Below are 22,925 nucleotides of genomic sequence, written 5' to 3'. Positions count from 1 at the left end.
AGACAATAAGGTGAGTGACAGTGTTGTGATGTGTCTGGTCCAGTCTGTTGAACACAGTGATGTGTCTGGTCCAGTCTGTTGAACACAGTGATGTGTCTGGTCCAGTCTGTTGAACACAGTAATGTGTCTGGTCCAGTCTGTTGAACACAGTGATGTGTCTGGTCCAGTCTGTTGAACACAGTGATGTGTCTGGTCCAGTCTGTTGAACACAGTGATGTGTCTGGTCCAGTCTGTTGAACACAGTGATGTGTCTGGTCCAGTCTGTTGAACACAGTGATGTGTCTGGTCCAGTCTGTTGAACACAGTGATGTGTCTGGTCCAGTCTGTTGAACACAGTGTTGTGTCTGGTCCAGTCGGTTGAACACAGTGATGTGTCTGGTCCAGTCTGTTGAACACAGTGTTGTGTCTGGTCCAGTCTGTTGAACACAGTGATGTGTCTGGTCCAGTCTGTTGAACACAGTGATGTGTCTGGTCCAGTCTGTTGAACACAGTGATGTGTCTGGTCCAGTCTGTTGAACACAGTGTTGTGATGTGTCTGGTCCAGTCTGTTGAACACAGTGATGTGTCTGGTCCAGTCTGTTGAACACAGTGATGTGTCTGGTCCAGTCTGTTGAACACAGTGATGTGTCTGGTCCAGTCTGTTGAACACAGTGATGTGTCTGGTCCAGTCTGTTGAACACAGTGATGTGTCTGGTCCAGTCTGTTGAACACAGTGATGTGTCTGGTCCAGTCTGTTGAACACAGTGATGTGTCTGGTCCAGTCTGTTGAACACAGTGATGTGTCTGGTCCAGTCTGTTGAACACAGTGATGTGTCTGGTCCAGTCTGTTGAACACAGTGATGTGTCTGGTCCAGTCTGTTGAACACAGTGATGTGTCTGGTCCAGTCTGTTGAACACAGTGATGTGTCTGGTCCAGTCTGTTGAACACAGTGTTGTGATGTGTCTGGTCCAGTCTGTTGAACACAGTGATGTGTCTGGTCCAGTCTGTTGAACACAGTGATGTGTGGTCTCTGGTCTGGTCCAGTCTGTTGAACACAGTGTTGTGTCTGGTCCAGTCTGTTGAACACAGTGAGTCTGTTGAACACAGTGATGTGTCTGGTCCAGTCTGTTGAAAACAGTGATGTGTCTGGTCCAGTCTGTTGAAAACAGTGATGTGTCTGGTCCAGTCTGTTGAACCAGTCTGTTGAACACAGTGTTGTGTCTGGTCCAGTCTGTTGAAAACAGTGATGTGTCTGGTCCAGTCTGTTGAACACAGTGTTGTGTCTGGTCCAGTCTGTTGAACACAGTGTTGTGTCTGGTCCAGTCTGTTGAACACAGTATTGTGATGTGTCTGGTCCAATCTGTTGAACACAGTGTTGTTATGTGTCTGGTCCAGTCTGTTGAACACAGCGTTTGACACATCACGTGTTGTCTCTGAGAGGGAGGAAAGATACATGTTTACCTCTGACCAACTACAACAAGCAGCAACAGAGAAACTTCCCCTCCACCACACACACGTTTGCCGTGAAGCCCAAGTCTCTCTATAAGAGCTGGGTGAACATTTAACTTCTCTCATACTCCCAAGGTCACCTTGAAGGTTTTCTACTGGCTGACTAAGAAACTTGCACACGCAGTGTTGGTGCAAGGGAAGGAGGAAGGCTGTGTGTGTTATCAATGTCTCCCTTCAGTGAAGCACAGACCACAATATGTACTCCATTGACATGGCTTTTCTTTGTGTGTGCAAGCACCTGTGTGTGTGTGTCCGTGTGTGTGTGTCCGTGTGTGTGTGTCCGTGTGTGTGTGCGCATGTCCAGTATGTTATTACTCTTGTTCTGTCTGTTGTGCTGGTAGGCCCGGGGTCTGTACATAGCTGTCTCTCTGTACAAGCTGTCCAGGTCCTGTCTCCAGCTGTCAGGGTTGAGGTGGCGGAGGAGCTGCTCCACTGTGTTGAAGGCTGCTATGGTCTGGTCCAACGCCGCTGCTGTCAGAGGAACACCAGTCACCACTGGGGCCAACACTGACAGACTGTCCTCCTGGAGGAAGGGTGGAGAAGGAGGGGGGGGTCAAAAGTTCTGAGCAGGGACACAAGGTCTTCTTTAGTCTTTGAGAGCATTCTAGTGTGTCTGTGTGTGTGTGAGTCTACGGAATGCTCAGCACCAGTATCTGAGCTGCCCTCTGTGTCATGCCTTGGTCTTAGTATTTTGTGTTTTAGTTAATTAGTTGGTCAGGCCAGGGTGTGACATGGTTTTATTGTTTGTTGTATTTAGTGGGTTTTTTTAGTTATTGGGATTGTAGCTGATTAGGGGTGTGTGTTCCATAGGTTTGGCTGCCTGAGGCGGTTCTCAATCAGAGTCAGGTGATTCTCGTTGTCTCTGATTGGGAACCGTATTTAGGTAGCCTGGTTTTCGCTTTGTATTTCGTGGGTGATTGTTCCTGTCTCTGTGTTAGTTTCACCAGTCAGGCTGTAATAGGTTTCACGTTCCGTTTTGTTGTTTTGTATTTATTCGTTATTTCATGTATAGTTTCGTTATTTGTTTTCACTAATAAACATGAGTAACAAACACGCTGCATTTCGGTCCGACTCTCTTTCGACAAACGAAGAACGTTGTTACACTCTGACTGTGCTTGTGAAAGCTTTACAAAGGTCAGGGGACAACCTTGATCTTTAAAATCAGCCGAATGACTGGGCACTAGAGCCCTCTAACTGTCTCCAGGCTGGGACCAGGAGTTTCTCCTGCTGCTGATCAGGAGGGTTAGGGGCCAACACAGGTAGGTGTGTGTGTTTGTGTTGAGCATGCTTGCATGTCCAACTCACCATCAGGGTCACAGTCTCCCAGTTAGTCTTTGACGCTGCAGGAAGAGAATCATCCTGGAGGAAGGAAGGAGAGAGAATGAAGGAGTGGTATTTGGGTTATTCTGGCGCATTTACATAACTCCTGTCAGAACATCAGGATAATCCCTGGTTGAATTCCAGGTGATGGTATCGGGAGCTGGTCAGGATGTGTCTGTCTGTGTTGGATTAGCATTCATCTGTCTAACATTGTGCTAATGGGAGTTTGCTACAAAGCTGCTGAGATATGTTCACAGACAGTCCCTAATGATTGGGCAGTGTACCTCTCCAGGGCCCAGATTCACACAACACTTCATCCGCAACAACTTAACTACTGGATCTGTGACCCCCCACATGGGACAGTTGAGCTAAAGTGTGCTAATGTTATTAGCATGAGGTTGGAAGTAACAAGAACATTTCCCAAGACATAGACATATCTGATATGGGCAGAATGCTTAAATTATTATGAATCTAACTGCACTGTCCAATTTACAGTAGCTATTATAGTGAACTAATGCCATGTTATTGTTTGAGGAGAGTGCACAGCAATGAACTTGAAAATGTATCAATGAACCAATTAGGCACATTTGGGCAGACTTGATACAACATTTTGAACAGAAATGCAATGGTTCATTGGATCAGCCTAAAACGTTGCACATACACTTCTGCCATCTAGAGGCCGGAATCTAAATTGCACCTAAACTGGAATAATATATTGTGGCCTTTTGCTTGCATTTCATTATTATCTTTTACCAGATCGTATGTGTTATATTCACCGACATTCCACAAACGTATTTTCTTTCAAATGGTATCATGAATATGCATATCCTTGCTTCAGGTCCTGAGCTACAGGCAGTTAGATTTGGGTTTGTCCTTTTAGGCGAAAATTGAAGAAAAGGGGTCTGATCTTAGGAAAAAAAACGAAATACATAAGATTGTTCGTAAGAGCAATTCCTCAACAATATCTTAAGATTGAATGATTTTCTTACGAACTTCTCAAATATCTTCTTACGAATCTTCTTGAGATGTTTGTTGCTAGGAACTAATTTAGCTAGCGACCTATTTAGCAATGTAAATCATTTTTAGCATATTTCCTACTGAGATTACGGATATAAAAACAAGTTATTGGGTTTAAAATAATCAATACTGAAACTTGCATATGAAGTTTGTGAGTGAATTAAACATGTTCAAATGCTTTCATGAGCTTTTTCTCTCACTGCCCTGAGTTTAAGACAAGGGTTTAGCCATCTTGGAATTAAGAACATTTGCAAGAACAAATCCAAAAGATTATTTTTCAAGAATGTAATTCCTTCTTAACAGTTTGCTTAAGGAGAAACATAAGAAATAACGCAAGAACATTTCCCAAAAATTTGAGGAATAACAACTTAACTTTATTCATAAGTCTATAGTGAAGAACAGAGTAACAGTTATGAAGAAATGTGTTCTTAAGAAGGTTTTGTGAATCTGGGGTCTGTCCTCCTCACAGACCCCTTCATCAGACACAGAGAGATGAGGTGCTCTATGTCGAGGAGAGGAGAGACAACACACTCACTGGTTGTGAAAAGTGACTTGTGAACACACCCCTTGCAGATGTGCAACTGCCTCTGGTTGATATTATATTCTATGTAATGGGTAATGGCTCTCCTAAAAACACACTCTGCAGTTCATAGTGAACCTGAGGGAACAACTATACATCTGCATAACATGCAGTCTGAACCCACTTAAAAAACGGTGTGTACTCTGTGTGTGTGTTCATGTTATGTATGAGTCTGCAAATGTGTGTGTGTGTTATACTGTATTTGTGCATGCTGTGTGTGTGTGTCTATATTATGTCTGAGCTTTCGAATGTATGTGTGGGTGTGTCATATGAAATCAGAGATGACTTAAAAAGTTTAGTTACTAATCTTTCATTTTATAGCATCTGTTTCTCATGTGCAACCCACAAATACACACTGTGCTTTGATAGGAACCTCTGACTTCATACACAGCTGGGGTGTGTGTGTGTGTGTGTGTGTGTGTGTGTGTGTGTGTGTGTGTGTGTGTGTGTGTGTGTGTGTGTGTGTGTGTGTGTGTGTGTGTGTGTGTGTGTGGCCCCTGCAGCAGCCCCAGATGTGTATCTCTGTCAGCATCTGACCTTATTAGGCAATAAGCAGTCAGATTCAGTAAACTGTCCCACAGTCCTGTGCTTCAGAGGGGAATGCAGGGACAGCTGGGCTAAGGCCACACACACGCACCTGGGACCTTTCATAGGAAGAACAGTTTACAGTGCCTTTAGAGAGTAGGTCAACAGGGACATGAAACCACGTCTGGTAGCTGGAGGGTCGTGACAGACTAGACTAGGTCCTCCTGGGTAGAAACGTTTTCAGATGGTCACAGGGTAAGAAGGGTTTGGGGAGCAGTGCTTTCAGGGTGAAACGAAAATTAACAGATATTGCAATAAAAATGTGTATTGCCATAATTGACTTGTGTTTCCCTGCACCTAATAATGTGTCTGTAATACCTCCTCTCAGACATGTTCTTTCTGGAGGAGATTAATGGTATCGCTTTGGCACAGACAGTGTTGGTGTTTGGGAATATCCATTTATGTATGTATTTATGGGAAAACCTCAATGGGTCCCATAACAGCTGCAGAGCCTGTCAACATCTGGGAGTGTCTGGGAACAGAGTAGCGTTCCTGGATCATATTCCTGCCTGGATGGATCTGATGTTCTGAGGAACTCCACAGTTGTTTTATCTAAACAAGCCAGTTAAGAGAAAAAGTATTATTTTACAATGACTGCCTACACCAGCCAAACCCAGACAATGCTGGGCCAATTGCGCACAAACGTATGAGACTCCAAATCACGGCCGGTTGTGAGACAGCCTGGAATCGAACCAGGGTGTCTGTAGTAACACCTCTAGCACTGAGATGCAGTGCCTTAGTCCCATTATATTTGAAATATTACATTTACATAAGTATTCAGACCCTTTACTCAGTACTTTGTTGAAGCACCTTTGACAGCGATTAAAGCCTCGAGTCTTGGGTATGACGCTACAAGCTTGGCACACCTGTATTTGAGGAGTTTCTTCCATTCTTCTCTGCAGATCCACTCAAGCTCTGTCAGGTTAGATGGGGAGCGTCCCTGCACAGCTATTTTCAGGTCTCTCCAGAGATGTTAGATCGGGTTCAAGTCCGGGCTCTGGCTGGGCCACTCTAGAACATTCAGAGACTTGTCCCGAATCCACTCCTGCATTGTCTTGGCTGTGTGCTTAGGGTTGTTGTCCTGGTGGAAGGTGAACTTTCACCCCAGTCGGAGGTCCGGAAAGCTTTGGAGCAGGTTTTCATCAAGGATCTCTCTGTACTTTGCTCCAATCATCTTTTCCTCAATTCTGACTAGTCTTCCAGTCCCTGCCGCTGAAAAACATCCCCACAGCATGATGCTGCCACCACCATGCTTCACCGTAGGGATGGTGACAGGTTTCCTCCAGACATGATGCTGCCACCACCATGCTTCACCGTAGGGATGGTGTCAGGTTTCCTCCAGACATGATGCTGCCACCACCATGCTTCACCGTAGGGATGGTGTCAGGTTTCCTCCAGACGTGATGCTGCCACCACCATGCTTCACCGTAGGGGTGGTGTCAGGTTTCCTCCAGACATGATGCTGCCACCACCATGCTTCACCGTAGGGGTGGTGTCAGGTTTCCTCCAGACGTGACGCTTGGCATTCAGGACAAACAGTTCCATCTTGGTTTCATCAGACCAGAGAATCTTATTTCTCATGGTCAGAGTCCTTTAGGTGTATTTTGGCAAACTCCAAGCGGGCTGTCATGTGCCTTTTACTGAAGAGTGGCTTCCATCTGGCCACTCTGCCATAAAGACCTGATTGGTGAAGTGCAGCAGAGATGGTTGTCCTTCTGGATCTCCTATCTCCACAGAGGAACTCTGGAGCTCTGTCAGAGTCACCATCGGGTCTTGGTCACCTCCCTGACCAATGTGCTTCTCCCCCGATTGCTCAGTTTGGACGGGTGGCCAGCTCTAAGAAGAGTCTTGGTGGTTCCAAACTTCTTCCATGTAAGAATAAATGGGGCCACTGTGTTCTTGGGGACCTTCAATGATGCATACATTTTTGGTACCCTTCTCCAGATCTGTGCCTCTACATAATCCTGTCTCAGAGTTCTACGAACATTTCCTTCAACCTCATGGCTTGATTTTTGCTCTGGCATACACTGTCAACTGTGGGACCTTATATAGACATGTGTGTGCCTTTCTAAATCATGTTCAATGAATTTAATTCATGGATGATCAATGGAAACAGGATGCACCTGAGCTACATTGTGTCATAGCGTGTCATACAAAGGGTCTGAATAATTATGGAAATCAGGTATGGTTTTTTAATATTTAATACGTTTGCAAACATTTTGGCTTTGTCATTATGGGGTATTGTGTGTAGATTGATGAAGATGTATGTATTTATTTATAATTTATAATTAGGTTGTAACAACAAAATGTGGAAAAATTCCACGGGTCTGAATACATTCTGAACTGAGGTTTTGGGTTAAAGCAGAAGATGTATTGTGGTTTTGTTATGGTTGTTTTCTGGTTATGGTTGCATTGTGGTTATGTTGTTTTGTGTTTGTGGATGAGTAATGGTTGTATTGTGGTTGTGTAATGGTTGTACTGTGGTTGTGTTTTGTGGTTGTGATGACAAATTACTGATTTGTAGGAACTAGACTCTCTCTCTCTCTCGTAACACTCCCTCTTCGCTCTCTCTCTCCTCACACTCCCTCTCTTTTTGTTTTGTAGGAGTTATTGGCTGTCAGCATGATAGGATCTGAGACACCTGTTCTCTACCTTTCTCTCTCTCTCCCTCCTCCACCTTATCTATACAGCATGGCAGAACAAATTAGAGCTGTTAAATGAAGACTCTCACAGCCCAAGAGGTGGTGGAGGGGAAAGTGTGTGGGTACTGGGAGGCCAATCTAATGGCAGCTTCCCTGTCTGGGAAAGTGTGTGGGCACTGGGAGGCCAATCTAATGGCAGCTTCCCTGTCTGGGAAAGTGTGTGGGTACTGGGAGGCCAATCTAATGGCAGCTTCCCTGTCTGGGAAAGTGTGTGGGTACTGGGAGGCCAATCTAATGGCAGCTTCCCTGTCTGGGAAAGTGTGTGGGTACTGGGAGGCCAATCTAATGGCAGCTTCCCTGTCTGGGAAAGTGTGTGGGTACTGGGAGGCCAATCTAATGGCAGCTTCCCTGTCTGGGAAAGTGTGTGGGTACTGGGAGGCCAATCTAATGGCAGCTTCCCTGTCTGGGAAAGTGTGTGGGTACTGGGAGGCCAATCTAATGGCAGCTTCCCTGTCTGGGAAAGTGTGTGGGTACTGGGAGGCCAATCTAATGGCAGCTCCCCTGTCTGGGAAAGCGTGTTGGTTTCTCAAACGCACACCCGCCCCCACGCACAGGGTGCCACTGTGCCGAGGACACAAAGCAGGCAGCTACACACAAGGACAAAGGAATAACAAAGAACAAAAGGAGAACCTGAGGCGCTGTGGAGAAGGAATAATAACGGACATATGCTGACCTCTCCAGGCGTAAGAGACGGGAGAGAGATGAGGTGGAGGAGAGATAGAGAGGAGAGAGATGAGGGGGAGAGAGATAGAGAGGAAAGAGATGAGGGGGAGGAGAGATAGAGAGGAGAGAGATGAGGGGGAGGAGAGATAGAGAGGAGAGAGATGAGGGGGAGAGAGATGAGGGGGAGGAGAGATAGAGAGGAGAGAGATGAGGGGAGGAGTGATAGAGAGGAGAGAGATGAGGGGGAGGAGAGAGATGAGGGGGAGGAGAGATAGTGAGGAGAGAGATGAGAGGGAGGAGAGATAGAGAGGAGAGAGATGAGGGGGAGGAGAGATAGAGAGGAGAGAGATGAGGGGGAGGAGAGATAGAGAGGAGAGAGATGAGGGGGAGGAGAGATAGAGAGGAGAGATAGAGAGGAGAGAGATGAGGTGGAGGAGAGATAGAGAGGAGAGAGATGAGGTGGAGGAGAGATAGAGAGGAGAGAGATGAGGGGGAGGAGAGATAGAGAGGAGAGAGATGAGAGGGAGGAGAGATAGAGAGGAGAGAGATGAGAGGGAGGAGAGATAGAGAGGAGAGAGATGAGGGGGAGGAGAGATAGAGAGGAGAGATAGAGAGGAGAGAGATGAGGTGGAGGAGAGATAGAGAGGAGAGAGATGAGGGGGAGGAGAGATAGAGAGGAGAGATAGAGAGGAGAGAGATGAGGTGGAGGAGAGATAGAGAGGAGAGTGATGAGAGGGAGGAGAGATAGAGAGGAGAGAGATGAGGGTGAGGAGAGATAGAGAGGAGAGATAGAGAGGAGAGAGATGAGGTGGAGGAGAGATAGAGAGGAGAGAGATGAGGGGGAGGAGTGATAGAGAGGAGAGATATGAGGGGGAGGAGAGATAGAGAGGAGAGAGATGAGGGGGAGGAGAGATAGAGAGGAGAGATGAGGGGGAGGAGAGATAGAGAGGGGAGAGAGATGAGGGGGAGGAGGGATAGAGAGGAGAGAGGGGAGAGAGATAAGGGGGGAGAGAGAGGACAGAGATGAGGGGGAGGAGAGACAGAGAGGAGAGAGGGGATAGGGGAGAGAGATGAGGGGGAGGAGAGACAGAGAGGAGAGAGGGGAGAGAGAGGGGAGAGAGATGAGGGGGAGGAAAGATAGAGAGGAGAGAGGGGAGAAAGAGGGGAGATAGAGAGGGGAGAGAGATGAGGGGGAGGAGAGATAGAGAAGAGAGGGGAGAGAGATGAGGGGGAGGAGAGAGAGAGGAGAGACGTGAGAGAGATGAGGGTGAGGAGAGATAGAGAGGAGAGAGGGGAGAGAGATGAGGGGGAGGAGAGATAGAGGAGAGAGGGGAGAGAGAGGGGAGAGAGAGAGGGGAGAGAGTTGAGGGGGAGGGGAGATAGAGAGGAGAGAGCGGAGAGAGATGAGGGGGAGGAGAGATAGAGAGGAGAAAGGGGAGATATGAGAGGGAGGAGAGATAGAGAGGAGAGAGCGGAGAGAGAGGGGAGAGAGAGGGAGGAGAGAGGGGAGATAGATGAGAGGGAGGAGAGATAGAGAGGAGAGAGGGGAGAGAGGGGAGAGAGAGAGGGGAGAGAGATGAGGGGGAGGAGAGATAGAGAGGAGAAGAGAGGGGAGAGAGAGAGGGGAGAGAGATGAGGGGGAGGAGAGATAGAGAGAAGTGAGGGGAGAGAGATGAGGGGGAGGAGAGATAGAGAGGAGAGAGGTGAGAGAGATGAGGGGGAGGAGAGATAGAGAGGAGAGAGGAGAGAGAGGTGAGAGGGGAGACAGAGAGGAGAGAGAAGTGAGAAGAGAGAGAGAGGAGAGAGAGGGGAGAGGGGAGAGAGAGAGGAGAGAGAGTGGAGAGGGGAGAGAGAGAGGAGAGAGAGTGGAGAGGGGAGAGAGAGAGGAGAGAGAGGTGAGATGGGAGAGAGAGAGAGGGGAAAGAGATTTGCATAATATTTTAGAATGGAGAGGAGTGCAGAGGGGTATGGGATAATGTGTGTTTAAAGTCAAATGCTTTAGAGGGCAAAATAAAAAACCTCTTCCTCTCTTCAGTAATGTAATGTCTGAAAGCCAAGGGAACATCTACACATCTAAATCTTCCTCCGCTATTCAACTACTGACGTAGCTAATCTTCTGATCCAGATTGGGCTTTACAAAGAGTACATACTCAGCCTCCCTCCATCCATCCGTCTACTAGATCCCTCCCTCCCCCTCCTCATTTGTTAAGTTAGACATCTTACAAAGGAAACAGACGTTAATGGGTTTAGTCATCTAATTCCCACAGCTAGTTACCTCAGGAAGGATTTTGGTAGCATCGTACTTGAACCCTCTATCATACAGACCACATTAGACTGTCATAAGGATGACAAAAGAGATTCATTGGCCGTTATAACACCAGCTTTGGGTCTTTACGTTTCAACACCTTTGTGGAATGAGATGCAGTCACATCCCGATGTTCAATCACCTGTAGAGAGAAGTGGAGTTTGAAGCCAGGCTTTGCCACGAAGTAGTCATCTGACTTGAAGGAGACTTTGAGGGTGTTGGTTTTGGAGGTAAGACGAGGGGGGGCTCTCTGACCACACCATCTCCCCCAGACAATAGTACTGGTCTCTGAGATGTCCTCCACCTCCACAAAGTCATATCTGCAAGGGAAGGGGGAGAAGAGGGGCTCACTAGCTTTTCAATCAATGGATTTAATATAAGAACGGATCAATCAATGGATATAATATATCAATGGATCAATCAATGAATAATCAATGTTCATTAGAAAAGGTATAATTGTTGGCGAGCCAATCACCAGTCACCTCCCTCCCCCTCTTTATATCTTTCCTCATTTCTCCCCTCTCACTTTCTGTTCCTCTCCCCTCCTGTTCCGCTCCCCTCTCGCTTTCTGTTCCTCTCCCCTCCTGTTCCTCTCCCTTCTCGGTTTCTGTTCCTCTCCCCTCCTGTTCCTCTCCCCTCTCGCTTTCTGTTCCTCTCCCCTCCTGTTCCTCTCCCCTCTCGCTTTCTGTTTCTCTCCCCTCCTGTTCCTCTCCCTTCTCGCTTTCTGTTCCTCTCCCCTGCTGTCCCTCTCCCCCTCGCTTTCTGTTCCTCTCCCCTCCTGTTCCTTTCACCTCTCATTTTCTGTTCCTCTCCCCTCCTGTTCCTCTCCCCTCTTGCTTTCTGTTCCTCTCCCCTCCTGTTTCTCTCCCTTCTCGGTTTCTGTTCCTCTCCCCTCCTGTTCCTCTCCCCTCTCGCTTTCTGTTCCTCTCCCCTCCTGTTCCTCTCTCCTCTCGCTTTCTGTTCCTCCCCCTCCTGTTCCTCTCCCCACTCGCTTTCTGTTCCTCTCCCCTCCTGTTCCTCTCCCCTCTCGCTTTCTGTTCCTCCCCCTCCTGTCCCTCTCCCCTCTCGCTTTCTGTTCCTCTCCCCTCCTGTTCCTCTCCCCTCTCGCTTTCTGTTCCTCTCCCCTCTCGTTTTCTGTTCCTCTCCCCTCTCGTTTTCTGTTCCTCTCCCCTCCTGTTCCTCTCCCCTCTCGGTTTCTGTTCCTCTCCCCTCTCGCTTTCTGTTCCTCTCCCCTCTCGCTTTCTGTCCCTCTCCCCTCTCGCTTTCTGTTCCTCTCCCCTCTCGCTTTCTGTTCCTCTCCCCTCTCGCTTTCTGTCCCTCTCCCCTCTCACTTTCTGTTCCTCTCCCCTCCTGTTCCGCTCCCCTCTCGCTTTCTGTTCCTCTCCCCTCCTGTTCCTCTCCCTTCTCGGTTTCTGTTCCTCTCCCCTCCTGTTCCTCTCCCCTCTCGCTTTCTGTTCCTCTCCCCTCCTGTTCCTCTCCCCTCTCGCTTTCTGTTTCTCTCCCCTCCTGTTCCTCTCCCTTCTCGCTTTCTGTTCCTCTCCCCTGCTGTCCCTCTCCCCTCTCGCTTTCTGTTCCTCTCCCCTCCTGTTCCTTTCCCCTCTCACTTTCTGTTCCTCTCCCCTCCTGTTCCTCTCCCCTCTTGCTTTCTGTTCCTCTCCCCTCCTGTTTCTCTCCCTTCTCGGTTTCTGTTCCTCTCCCCTCCTGTTCCTCTCCCCTCTCGCTTTCTGTTCCTCTCCCCTCCTGTTCCTCTCTCCTCTCGCTTTCTGTTCCTCCCCTCCTGTTCCTCTCCCCACTCGCTTTCTGTTCCTCTCCCCTCCTGTTCCTCTCCCCTCTCGCTTTCTGTTCCTCCCCCTCCTGTCCCTCTCCCCTCTCGCTTTCTGTTCCTCTCCCCTCCTGTTCCTCTCCCCTCTCGCTTTCTGTTCCTCTCCCCTCTCGTTTTCTGTTCCTCTCCCCTCTCGTTTTCTGTTCCTCTCCCCTCCTGTTCCTCTCCCCTCTCGGTTTCTGTTCCTCTCCCCTCTCGCTTTCTGTTCCTCTCCCCTCTCGCTTTCTGTCCCTCTCCCCTCTCGCTTTCTGTTCCTCTCCCCTCTCGCTTTCTGTTCCTCCCCCCTCCTGTTCTTCTCCCCTCTCGCTTTCTGTTCCTCTCCCCTCCTGTTCCTCTCCCCTCTCTCTTTCTGTTCCTCCCCCTTCCTGTTCCTCTCCCCTCTCGCTTTCTGTTCCTCCCCCTCTCGCTTTCTGTTCCTCCCCCAGTTCCTGTTCCTTTCCCCTCTCGCTTTCTGTTCCTCTCCCTCCTGTTCCTCTCCCCTCTCGCTTTCTGTGCCTCTCCCCTCCTATTCCTCTCCCCTCTCACTTTCTGTTCCTCTCCCCTCCTGTTCCTCTCCCCTCTCACTTTCTGTTCCTCTCCCTCTCTCTTTCTGTTCCTCCCCCTTCCTGTTCCTCTCCACTCCTGTTCCTCTCTCCTCTCGCTTTCTGTTCCTCTCGCCTCCTGTTCCTCTCCCCTCTCGCTTTCTGTTCCTCCCCCATCCTGTTCCTTTCCACTCTTGGTTTCTGTTCCTCGCCCCTCCTGTTCCTCTCTCCTCTCGCTTTCTGTTCCTCTCCCCTCTCGCTTTCTGTCCCTCTCCCCTCTCGCTTTCTGTTCCTCTCCCCTCTCGCTTTCTGTTCCTCCCCCCTCCTGTTCTTCTCCCCTCTCGCTTTCTGTTCCTCTCCCCTCCTGTTCCTCTCTCCCTCGCTTTCTGTTCCTCTCCCCTCCTGTTCCTCTCCCCTCCCCCTTCATGTTCCTCTCCCCTCTCGCTTTCTGTTCCTCTCCCTCCTGTTCCTCTCTCCCCTCGCTTTCTGTTGCTCTCGCCTCCTGTTCCTCTCCCCTCTGGCTTTCTGTTCCTCCCCCATCCTGTTCCTTTCCCCTCTCGTTTTCTGTTCCTCGCCCCTCCTGTTCCTCTCTCCTCTCGCTTTCTGTTCCTCTCCCCTCCTGTTCCTCTCCCCTCTCACTTTCTGTTCCTCTCCCCTCCTGTTCCTCTCCCCTCTCTCTTTCTGTTCCTCCCCCTTCCAGTTCCTCTCCCCTCTCGCTTTCTGTTCCTCCCCCTCTCGCTTTCTGTTCCTCTCCCCTCCTGTTCCTCTCCCTTCTCGGTTTCTGTTCCTCTCCCCTCCTGTTCCTCTCCCCTCTCGCTTTCTGTTCCTCTCCCCTCCTGTTCCTCTCCCCTCTCGCTTTCTGTTTCTCTCCCCTCCTGTTCCTCTCCCTTCTCGCTTTCTGTTCCTCTCCCCTGCTGTCCCTCTCCCCTCTCGCTTTCTGTTCCTCTCCCCTCCTGTTCCTTTCCCCTCTCACTTTCTGTTCCTCTCCCCTACCTGTTCCTCTCCCCTCTTGCTTTCTGTTCCTCTCCCCTCCTGTTTCTCTCCCTTCTCGGTTTCTGTTCCTCTCCCCTCCTGTTCCTCTCCCCTCTCGCTTTCTGTTCCTCTCCCCTCCTGTTCCTCTCTCCTCTCGCTTTCTGTTCCTCCCCCTCCTGTTCCTCTCCCCACTCGCTTTCTGTTCCTCTCCCCTCCTGTTCCTCTCCCCTCTCGCTTTCTGTTCCTCCCCCCTCCTGTCCCTCTCCCCTCTCGCTTTCTGTTCCTCTCCCCTCCTGTTCCTCTCCCCTCTCGCTTTCTGTTCCTCTCCCCTCTCGTTTTCTGTTCCTCTCCCCTCTCGTTTTCTGTTCCTCTCCCCTCCTGTTCCTCTCCCCTCTCGGTTTCTGTTCCTCTCCCCTCTCGCTTTCTGTTCCTCTCCCCTCTCGCTTTCTGTCCCTCTCCCCTCTCGCTTTCTGTTCCTCTCCCCTCTCGCTTTCTGTTCCTCCCCCCTCCTGTTCTTCTCCCCTCTCGCTTTCTGTTCCTCTCCCCTCCTGTTCCTCTCCCCTCTCTCTTTCTGTTCCTCCCCCTTCCTGTTCCTCTCCCCTCTCGCTTTCTGTTCCTCCCCCCTCTCGCTTTCTGTTCCTCCCCTATCCTGTTCCTTTCCCCTCTCGCTTTCTGTTCCTCTCCCCTCCTGTTCCTCTCCCCTCTCGCTTTCTGTGCCTCTCCCCTCCTATTCCTCTCCCCTCTCACTTTCTGTTCCTCTCCCCTCCTGTTCCTCTCCCCTCTCACTTTCTGTTCCTCTCCCCTCTCTCTTTCTGTTCCTCCCCCTTCCTGTTCCTCTCCCCTCCTGTTCCTCTCTCCTCTCGCTTTCTGTTCCTCTCGCCTCCTGTTCCTCTCCCCTCTCGCTTTCTGTTCCTCCCCCATCCTGTTCCTTTCCCCTCTTGGTTTCTGTTCCTCGCCCCTCCTGTTCCTCTCTCCTCTCGCTTTCTGTTCCTCTCCCCTCTCGCTTTCTGTCCCTCTCCCCTCTCGCTTTCTGTTCCTCTCCCCTCTCGCTTTCTGTTCCTCCCCCCTCCTGTTCTTCTCCCCTCTCGCTTTCTGTTCCTCTCCCCTCCTGTTCCTCTCTCCCCTCGCTTTCTGTTCCTCTCCCCTCCTGTTCCTCTCCCCTCCCCCTTCATGTTCCTCTCCCCTCTCGCTTTCTGTTCCTCTCCCCTCCTGTTCCTCTCTCCCCTCGCTTTCTGTTGCTCTCGCCTCCTGTTCCTCTCCCCTCTGGCTTTCTGTTCCTCCCCCATCCTGTTCCTTTCCCCTCTCGTTTTCTGTTCCTCGCCCCTCCTGTTCCTCTCTCCTCTCGCTTTCTGTTCCTCTCCCCTCCTGTTCCTCTCCCCTCTCACTTTCTGTTCCTCTCCCCTCCTGTTCCTCTCCCCTCTCTCTTTCTGTTCCTCCCCCTTCCAGTTCCTCTCCCCTCTCGCTTTCTGTTCCTCCCCCTCTCGCTTTCTGTTCCTCCCCTATCCTGTTCCTTTCCCCTCTCGCTTTCTGTTCCTCTCCCCTCCTGTTCCTCTCCCCTCTCACTTTCTGTTCCTCTCCCCTCTCTCTTTCTGTTCCTCCCCCTTCCTGTTCCTCTCTCCCCTCGCTTTCTGTTGCTCTCGCCTCCTGTTCCTCTCCCCTCTGGCTTTCTGTTCCTCCCCCATCCTGTTCCTCTCCCCTCTCACTTTCTGTTCCTCTCCCCTCTCGCTTTCTGTTCCTCTCCCCTCCTGTTCCTCTCTCCCCTCGCTTTCTGTTGCTCTCGCCTCCTGTTCCTCTCCCCTCTGGCTTTCTGTTCCTCCCCCATCCTGTTCCTTTCCCCTCTCGCTTTCTGTGCCTCTCCCCTCCTATTCCTCTCCCCTCTCACTTTCTGTTCCTCTCCCCTCCTGTTCCTCTCCCCTCTCACTTTCTGTTCCTCTCCCCTCTCTCTTTCTGTTCCTCCCCCTTCCTGTTCCTCTCCCCTCCTGTTCCTCTCTCCTCTCGCTTTCTGTTCCTCTCGCCTCCTGTTCCTCTCCCCTCTCGCTTTCTGTTCCTCCCCCATCCTGTTCCTTTCCCCTCTCGCTTTCTGTCCCTCGCCCCTCCTGTTCCTCTCTCCTCTCGCTTTCTGTTCCTCTCCCCTCTCGCTTTCTGTCCCTCTCCCCTCTCGCTTTCTGTTCCTCTCCCCTCTCGCTTTCTGTTCCTCCCCCCTCCTGTTCTTCTCCCCTCTCGCTTTCTGTTCCTCTCCCCTCCTGTTCCTCTCCCCTCTCGCTTTCTGTTCCTCTCCCCTCCTGTTCCTCTCCCCTCTCGCTTTCTGTTCCTCCCCCCTCTCGCTTTCTGTTCCTCCCCCATCCTGTTCCTTTCCCCTCTCGCTTTCTGTTCCTCTCCCCTCCTGTTCCTCTCCCCTCTCGCTTTCTGTGCCTCTCCCCTCCTATGCCTCTCCCCTCTCGCTTTCTGTTCCTCCCCCCTCCTGTTCCTCTCCCCTCTCACTTTCTGTTCCTCTATCCCTCTCTCTTTCTGTTCCTCCCCCTTCCTGTTCCTCTCCCCTCCTGTTCCTCTCTCCTCTCGCTTTCTGTTCCCCTCGCCTCCTGTTCCTCTCCCCTCTCGCTTTCTGTTCCTCCCACATCCTGTTCCTTTCCCCTCTCGCTTTCTGTTCCTCGCCCCTCCTGTTCCTCTCTCCTCTTGCTTTCTGTTCCTCCCCCTCCTGTCCCTCTCCCCTCTCGCTTTCTGTTCCTCTCCCCTCCTGTTCCTCTCCCCTCTCAGTTTCTGTGCCTCTCCCCTCTCACTTTCTGTTCCTCTCCCCTCTCGCTTTCTGTCCCTCTCCCCTCTCGCTTTCTGTTCCTATCCCCTCTCGCTTTCTGTTCCTCTCCCTCCTGTTCCTCTCTCCCTCGCTTTCTGTTCCTCTCCCCTCCTGTTCCTCTCCCCTCTCGCTTTCTGTTCATCCCCCATCCTGTTCCTTTCCCCTCTCGCTTTCTGTTCCTCTCCCCTCCTGTTCCTCTCCCCTCTCGATTTCTGTGCCTCTCCCCTCCTGTTCCTCTCCCCTCTCGCTTACTGTTCCTCTTCCCTCCTGTCCCTCTACCCTCCTGTTTCTCTCCCCTCTCACTTTCTGTTCCTCTCCCCTCTCTCTTTCTGTTCCTCTCCCTTCATGTTTCTCTCCCCTCTCGCTTTCTGTTCCTCTCCCCTCCTGTTCCTCTCTCCTCTCGCTTTCTGTTGCTCTCGCCTCCTGTTCCTCTCCCCTCTGGCTTTCTGTTCCTCCCCCATCCTGTTCCTTTCCCCTCTTGTTTTCTGTTCCTCGCCCCTCCTGTTCCTCTCTCCTCTCGCTTTCTGTTCCTCTCCCCTCCTGTTCCTCTCCCCTCTCACTTTCTGTTCCTCTCCCCTCCTGTTCCTCTCCCCTCTCGCTTTCTGTTCCTCTCCCCTCTTGCTTTCTGTGCCTCTCCCCTCGCTTTCTGTTCCTCTCCCCTCCTGTTCCTCTCCTCTCTCGCGTTCTGTTCCTCTCCCCTCCTGTTCCTCTCCCCTCTCGCTTTCTGTTCCTCTCCCCTCCTGTACCTCTCCCCTCTTGCTTTCTGTTCCTTTCCCCTCCTGTTCCTCTCTCCTCTCGCTTTCTGTTCCTCTCCCCTCTCGCTTTCTGTTCCTCTCCCCTCCTGTTCCTCTCCCCTCTCACTTTCTGTTCCTCTCCCCTCCTGTTCCTCTCCCCTCTCACTTTCTGTTCCTCTCCCCTCTCTCTTTCTGTTCCTCCCCCTTCCTGTTCCTCTCCCCTCCTGTTCCTCTCTCCTCTCGCTTTCTGTTCCTCTCGCCTCCTGTTCCTCTCCCCTCTCGCTTTCTGTTCCTCCCCCATCCTGTTCCTTTCCCCTCTCGCTTTCTGTTCCTCGCCCCTCCTGTTCCTCTCTCCTCTCGCTTTCTGTTCCTCTACCCTCTCGCTTTCTGTCCCTCTCCCCTCTCGCTTTCTGTTCCTCTCCCCTCTCGCATTCTGTTCCTCCCGCCTCCTGTTCTTCTCCCCTCTCGCTTTCTGTTCCTTTCCCCTCCTGTTCCTCTCTCCCCTCGCTTTCTGTTCCTCTCCCCTCCTGTTCCTCTCCCCTCTCGCTTTCTGTTCCTCCCCCCTCTCGCTTTCTGTTCCTCCCCCATCCTGTCCCTTTCCCCTCTCGCTTTCTGTTCCTCTCCCCTCCTGTTCCTCTCCCCTCTCGCTTTCTGTGCCTCTCCCCTCCTATGCCTCTCCCCTCTCGCTTTCTGTTCCTCCCCCCTCCTGTTCCTCTCCCCTCTCACTTTCTGTTCCTCTATCCCTCTCTCTTTCTGTTCCTCCCCCTTCCTGTTCCTCTCCCCTCCTGTTCCTCTCTCCTCTCGCTTTCTGTTCCCCTCGCCTCCTGTTCCTCTCCCCTCTCGCTTTCTGTTCCTCCCCCATCCTGTTCCTTTCCCCTCTCGCTTTCTGTTCCTCGCCCCTCCTGTTCCTCTCTCCTCTTGCTTTCTGTTCCTCCCCCCTCCTGTCCCTCTCCCCTCTCGCTTTCTGTTCCTCTCCCCTCCTGTTCCTCTCCCCTCTCGGTTTCTGTTCCTCTCCCCTCTCACTTTCTGTTCCTCTCCCCTCTCGCTTTCTGTCCCTCTCCCCTCTCGCTTTCTCTTCCTATCCCCTCTCGCTTTCTGTTCCTCTCCCCTCCTGTTCCTCTCTCCCCTCGCTTTCTGTTCCTCTCCCCTCCTGTTCCTCTCCCCTCTCGCTTTCTGTTCATCCCCCATCCTGTTCCTTTCCCCTCTCGCTTTCTGTTCCTCTCCCCTCCTGTTCCTCTCCCCTCTCGATTTCTGTGCCTCTCCCCTCCTGGTCCTCTCCCCTCTCGCTTACTGTTCCTCTTCCCTCCTGTCCCTCTACCCTCCTGTTTCTCTCCCCTCTCACTTTCTGTTCCTCTCCCCTCTCTCTTTCTGTTCCTCTCCCTTCATGTTTCTCTCCCCTCTCGCTTTCTGTTCCTCTCCCCTCCTGTTCCTCTCTCCTCTCGCTTTCTGTTGCTCTCGCCTCCTGTTCCTCTCCCCTCTGGCTTTCTGTTCCTCCCCCATCCTGTTCCTTTCCCCTCTTGTTTTCTGTTCCTCGCCCCTCCTGTTCCTCTCTCCTCTCGCTTTCTGTTCCTCTCCCCTCCTGTTCCTCTCCCCTCTCACTTTCTGTTCCTCTCCCCTCCTGTTCCTCTCCCCTCTCGCTTTCTGTTCCTCTCCCCTCTTGCTTTCTGTGCCTCTCCCCTCGCTTTCTGTTCCTCTCCCCTCCTGTTCCTCTCCTCTCTCGCGTTCTGTTCCTCTCCCCTCCTGTTCCTCTCCCCTCTCGCTTTCTGTTCCTCTCCCCTCCTGTACCTCTCCCCTCTTGCTTTCTGTTCCTTTCCCCTCCTGTTCCTCTCTCCTCTCGCTTTCTGTTCCTCTCCCCTCTCGCTTTCTGTTCCTCTCCCCTCTCGCTTTCTGTTCCTCTCCCCTCCTGTACCTCTCCCCTCTCGCGTTCTATTCCTCTCCCCTCCTGTTCGTCTCCCCTCTCGCTTTCTGTTCCTCTCCCCTCTCGCTTTCTGTTCCTCTCCCCTCTCGCTTTCTGTTCCTCTCCCCTCCTGTTCCTCTCCACTCTCGCTTTCTGTTCCTCTCCCCTCTTGCTTTCTGTTTCGCTTTCTGTTCCTCTCCCCTCTCGCTTACTGTTCCTCTACCCTCTAGCTTTCTATTCCTCTTCCCTCCTGTTCCTCTCCCCTTTCGCTTTCTGTGCCTCTCCCCTCCTGTTCCTCTCCCCTCTCGCTTTCTGTTCCTCTCCCCGCTCTCTTGTCTAAAGTGCTTACAAAGACAAATGCCTTTGGTTTGGGGATTAAAAGCCTATTCTCTCTTCTCACCCTCAAGGACATATTCTTCATTACTGCAAAGACGGCAACCTTCATCCATCCCTCCCTCCCTCTCTCTCTTTCCCTCCTCTTTATTCTCTGTAGATGTTGATACCCTTATCAGAGGGATGACAGCCTACTCTCTTCCAGCCTACTCTCTTCACTCAAATCTCCCTTTTCATCTGTTACAAACTCAGCCAACTTTCTCTCTCCCTGGCACTTCAATCTTTCACCTCTCTATCCTCTCCTCCCTCTCTCACCTGCAGACTTCGTTCTCTGGTTCCTCCAGTGCAAAGTGGGAGTCAAACTCCAGGGTGATGCGGGTGTTGTGGGGCGACAGTAGTTTCCATGACAACTGCAGGTTCCTGGGGTAGGCGTTAGGAAAGCGGGGGCTCTGGATGACTCCTCCCGTTGCCGTTACCGTGACGACCTCTTCTTTCCGGTACAAGTCTGTAAGGTGATTGCTGTCTGTTAGCAGTTATAACTGGTATAGGTTAGTGAGTTTACTCTCTGGGATTTCATACACAGTGTTAAAGAGTCAGAGAGAGAGAGCGAGAGTGAGCAGAGAGAGACCGAGAGAGAAACAGAGAAAAACAGAGACCGAGACCAAGAGAAACAGAGACCGAAACCGAGAGAGACCGAGAGAGAGACCGAGACTGAGAGACCGAGACAGAGAGAGAGACAGAGACCGAGAGAGAGACTGACAGAGACCAAGCGAGAGAAAGAACGACAGAGAGACAGAGACCGACAGAGAGACAGAGACACAGAGAGAGAGACAGAGACACCGAGAGAGACAGACCGAGACAGAGAGAGACCGAGAGAGCGAGACCGAGAGAGAGCGAGGCCGACAGAGAGCGAGATAGAGAGCGAGACAGAGAGCAAGACAGAGCAAGAGAGCGAGACAGAGAGAGAGCGAGAAGAGAGAGAGAGCAAGAAGAGAGAGCGAGCGTGAAGAGAGAAAGAGAGAGAGCGAGACACAGAGAGAGAGAGAAAGAGAGAAAGACAGAGAGAGAAAGAGAGAGAGACAGAGAGACAGAGAGACAGGGACAGAGCCAGAGAGCGACAGAGAGACAGACAAAGCATAACAGTAAATTAAGCTGTTCAAAAAATACAGTTTATATTCCTAAATAGTCCTAATGCTCTGTGACTACATTTTCCTCCTAATGCTCTGTGACTACATTTTCCTCCTAATGCTCTGTGACTACATTTTCCTCCTAATGCACTGTGACTACATAGTCCTAATGCTCTGTGACTACATAGTCCTAATGCTCTGTGACTACATAGTCCTAATGCTCTGTGACTACATAGTCCTAATGCTCTGTGACTACATATTCTTCCTAATGCTCTGTGACTACATAGTCCTCCTAATGCTCTGTGACTACATAGTCCTAATGCCCTGTGACTACATAGTCCTCCTAATGCACTGTGATTATATTCCTCCTAATGCTCTGTGACTACATAGTCCTAATGCTCTGTGACTATAGTCCTACATATTCATCCTTATGCAGTGTGACTACATATTCCTAATGCTCTGTGACTACATAGTCCTAATGCTCTGTGACTACATAGTCCTAATGCTCTGTGACTACATAGTCCTAATGCTCTGTGACTATAGTACTACATATTCATCCTTATGCACTGTGACTACATATTCCTAATGCTCTGTGACTACATAGTCCTAATGCTCTGTGACTACATAGTCCTAATGCTCTGTGACTACATAGTCCTAATGCTCTGTGACTATAGTCCTACATATTCCTAATGCTCTGTGACTACATAGTCATAATGCACTGTGACTACATATTCCTAATTCTCTGTGACTACATAGTCCTAATGCACTGTGACTACATATTCCTAATTCTCTGTGACTACATATTCCTAATTCTCTGTGACTACATATTCCTAATGCACTGTGACTACATAGTCCTAATGCTCTGTGATTATATTCCCCCTAATGCCCTGTGACTACATAGTCCTCCTAATGCACTGTGACTACATAGTCCTAATGCACTGTGACTACATATTCCTAATGCTCTGTGACTACATAGTCCTAATGCTCTGTGACTACATAGTCCTCCTAATGCCCTGTGATTATATTCCTCATAATGCTCTGTGACTACATAGTCCTAATGCCCTGTGATTATATTCCTCCTAATGCCCTGTGACTACATATTCCTCCTAATGCACTGTGACTACATAGTCCTAATGCCCTGTGACTACATATTCCTCCTAATGCACTGTGACTACATAGTCCTAATGCCCTGTGACTACATATTCCTCCTAATGCACTGTGACTACATAGTTCTAATGCTCTGTGACTACATATTCCTAATGCTCTGTGACTACATAGTCCTAATGCCTATGATTATATTCCTCCTAATGCTCTGTGACTACATAGTCCTCCTAATGCTCTGTGATTATATTCCTCCTAATGCTCTGTGACTACATAGTCCTCCTAATGCTGGGACGACATAGTCCTCTTAATGCTGTGACGACATAGTCCTTCTAATGCTCTGTGATTATATTCCTCTTAATGCTCTGTGACTACATAGTCCTTCTAATGCTCTGTGATTATATTCCTCTTAATGCTCTGTGACTACATAGTCCTTCTAATGCTCTGCAATTATATTCCTCTTAATGCTCTGTGACTACATAGTCCTAAATAGTTCTAATGTTCTGTGACTACATAGTCCTTCTAATGCTCTGCGATTATTTTCCTCTTAATGCTCTGTGACTACATAGTCCTACTAATGCTCTGTGATTATATTCCTCTTAATGCTCTGTGACTACATAGTCCTTCTAATGCTCTGTGATTATATTCCTCTTAATGCTCTGTGACTACATAGTCCTAATGCTCTGTGACTACATAGTCTTAATGCTCTGTGGCTACATAGTCCTAATGCTCTGTGACTACATAGTCTTAAAGCTCTGTGACTACATAGTCCTAATGCTCTGTGACTACCTAGTCCTCCTAATGCTCTGCGATTATTTTCCTCTTAATGCTCTGTGACTACATAGTCCTAAATAGTTCTAATGTTCTGTGACTACATAGTCCTTCTAATGCTCTGCGATTATTTTCCTCTTAATGCTCTGTGACTACATAGTCCTACTAATGCTCTGTGATTATATTCCTCTTAAT

The 22,925-nt window shown here is 50.2% G+C and overlaps 1 protein-coding gene across 1 annotated transcript in view; it reads right to left on the bottom strand.

Moving 5' to 3' along the window:
• Positions 1-22,925, bottom strand: part of LOC135551560 (platelet-derived growth factor D-like) — an 83,335-nt gene that overhangs the window by 9,966 nt on the left and 50,444 nt on the right. The window contains exons 3-6 of the mRNA XM_064982768.1: positions 20,047-20,236; positions 10,804-10,981; positions 2,795-2,848; positions 1,805-2,012 (exon numbers count right to left, since the gene is read on the bottom strand). Of these exons, the coding sequence (XP_064838840.1) occupies positions 1,805-2,012; positions 2,795-2,848; positions 10,804-10,981; positions 20,047-20,236 (630 nt within the window). The remainder of the gene's footprint in view (positions 1-1,804; positions 2,013-2,794; positions 2,849-10,803; positions 10,982-20,046; positions 20,237-22,925) is intronic.

The sequence above is a fragment of the Oncorhynchus masou genome, chromosome 13 (genome assembly GCF_036934945.1).
Source record: "Oncorhynchus masou masou isolate Uvic2021 chromosome 13, UVic_Omas_1.1, whole genome shotgun sequence".
Classification (NCBI taxonomy): Eukaryota; Metazoa; Chordata; class Actinopteri; order Salmoniformes; family Salmonidae; genus Oncorhynchus; species Oncorhynchus masou.
Note: the sequence above shows the minus strand (reverse complement) of the source record. Positions and strands in the feature narration are given on the sequence as shown.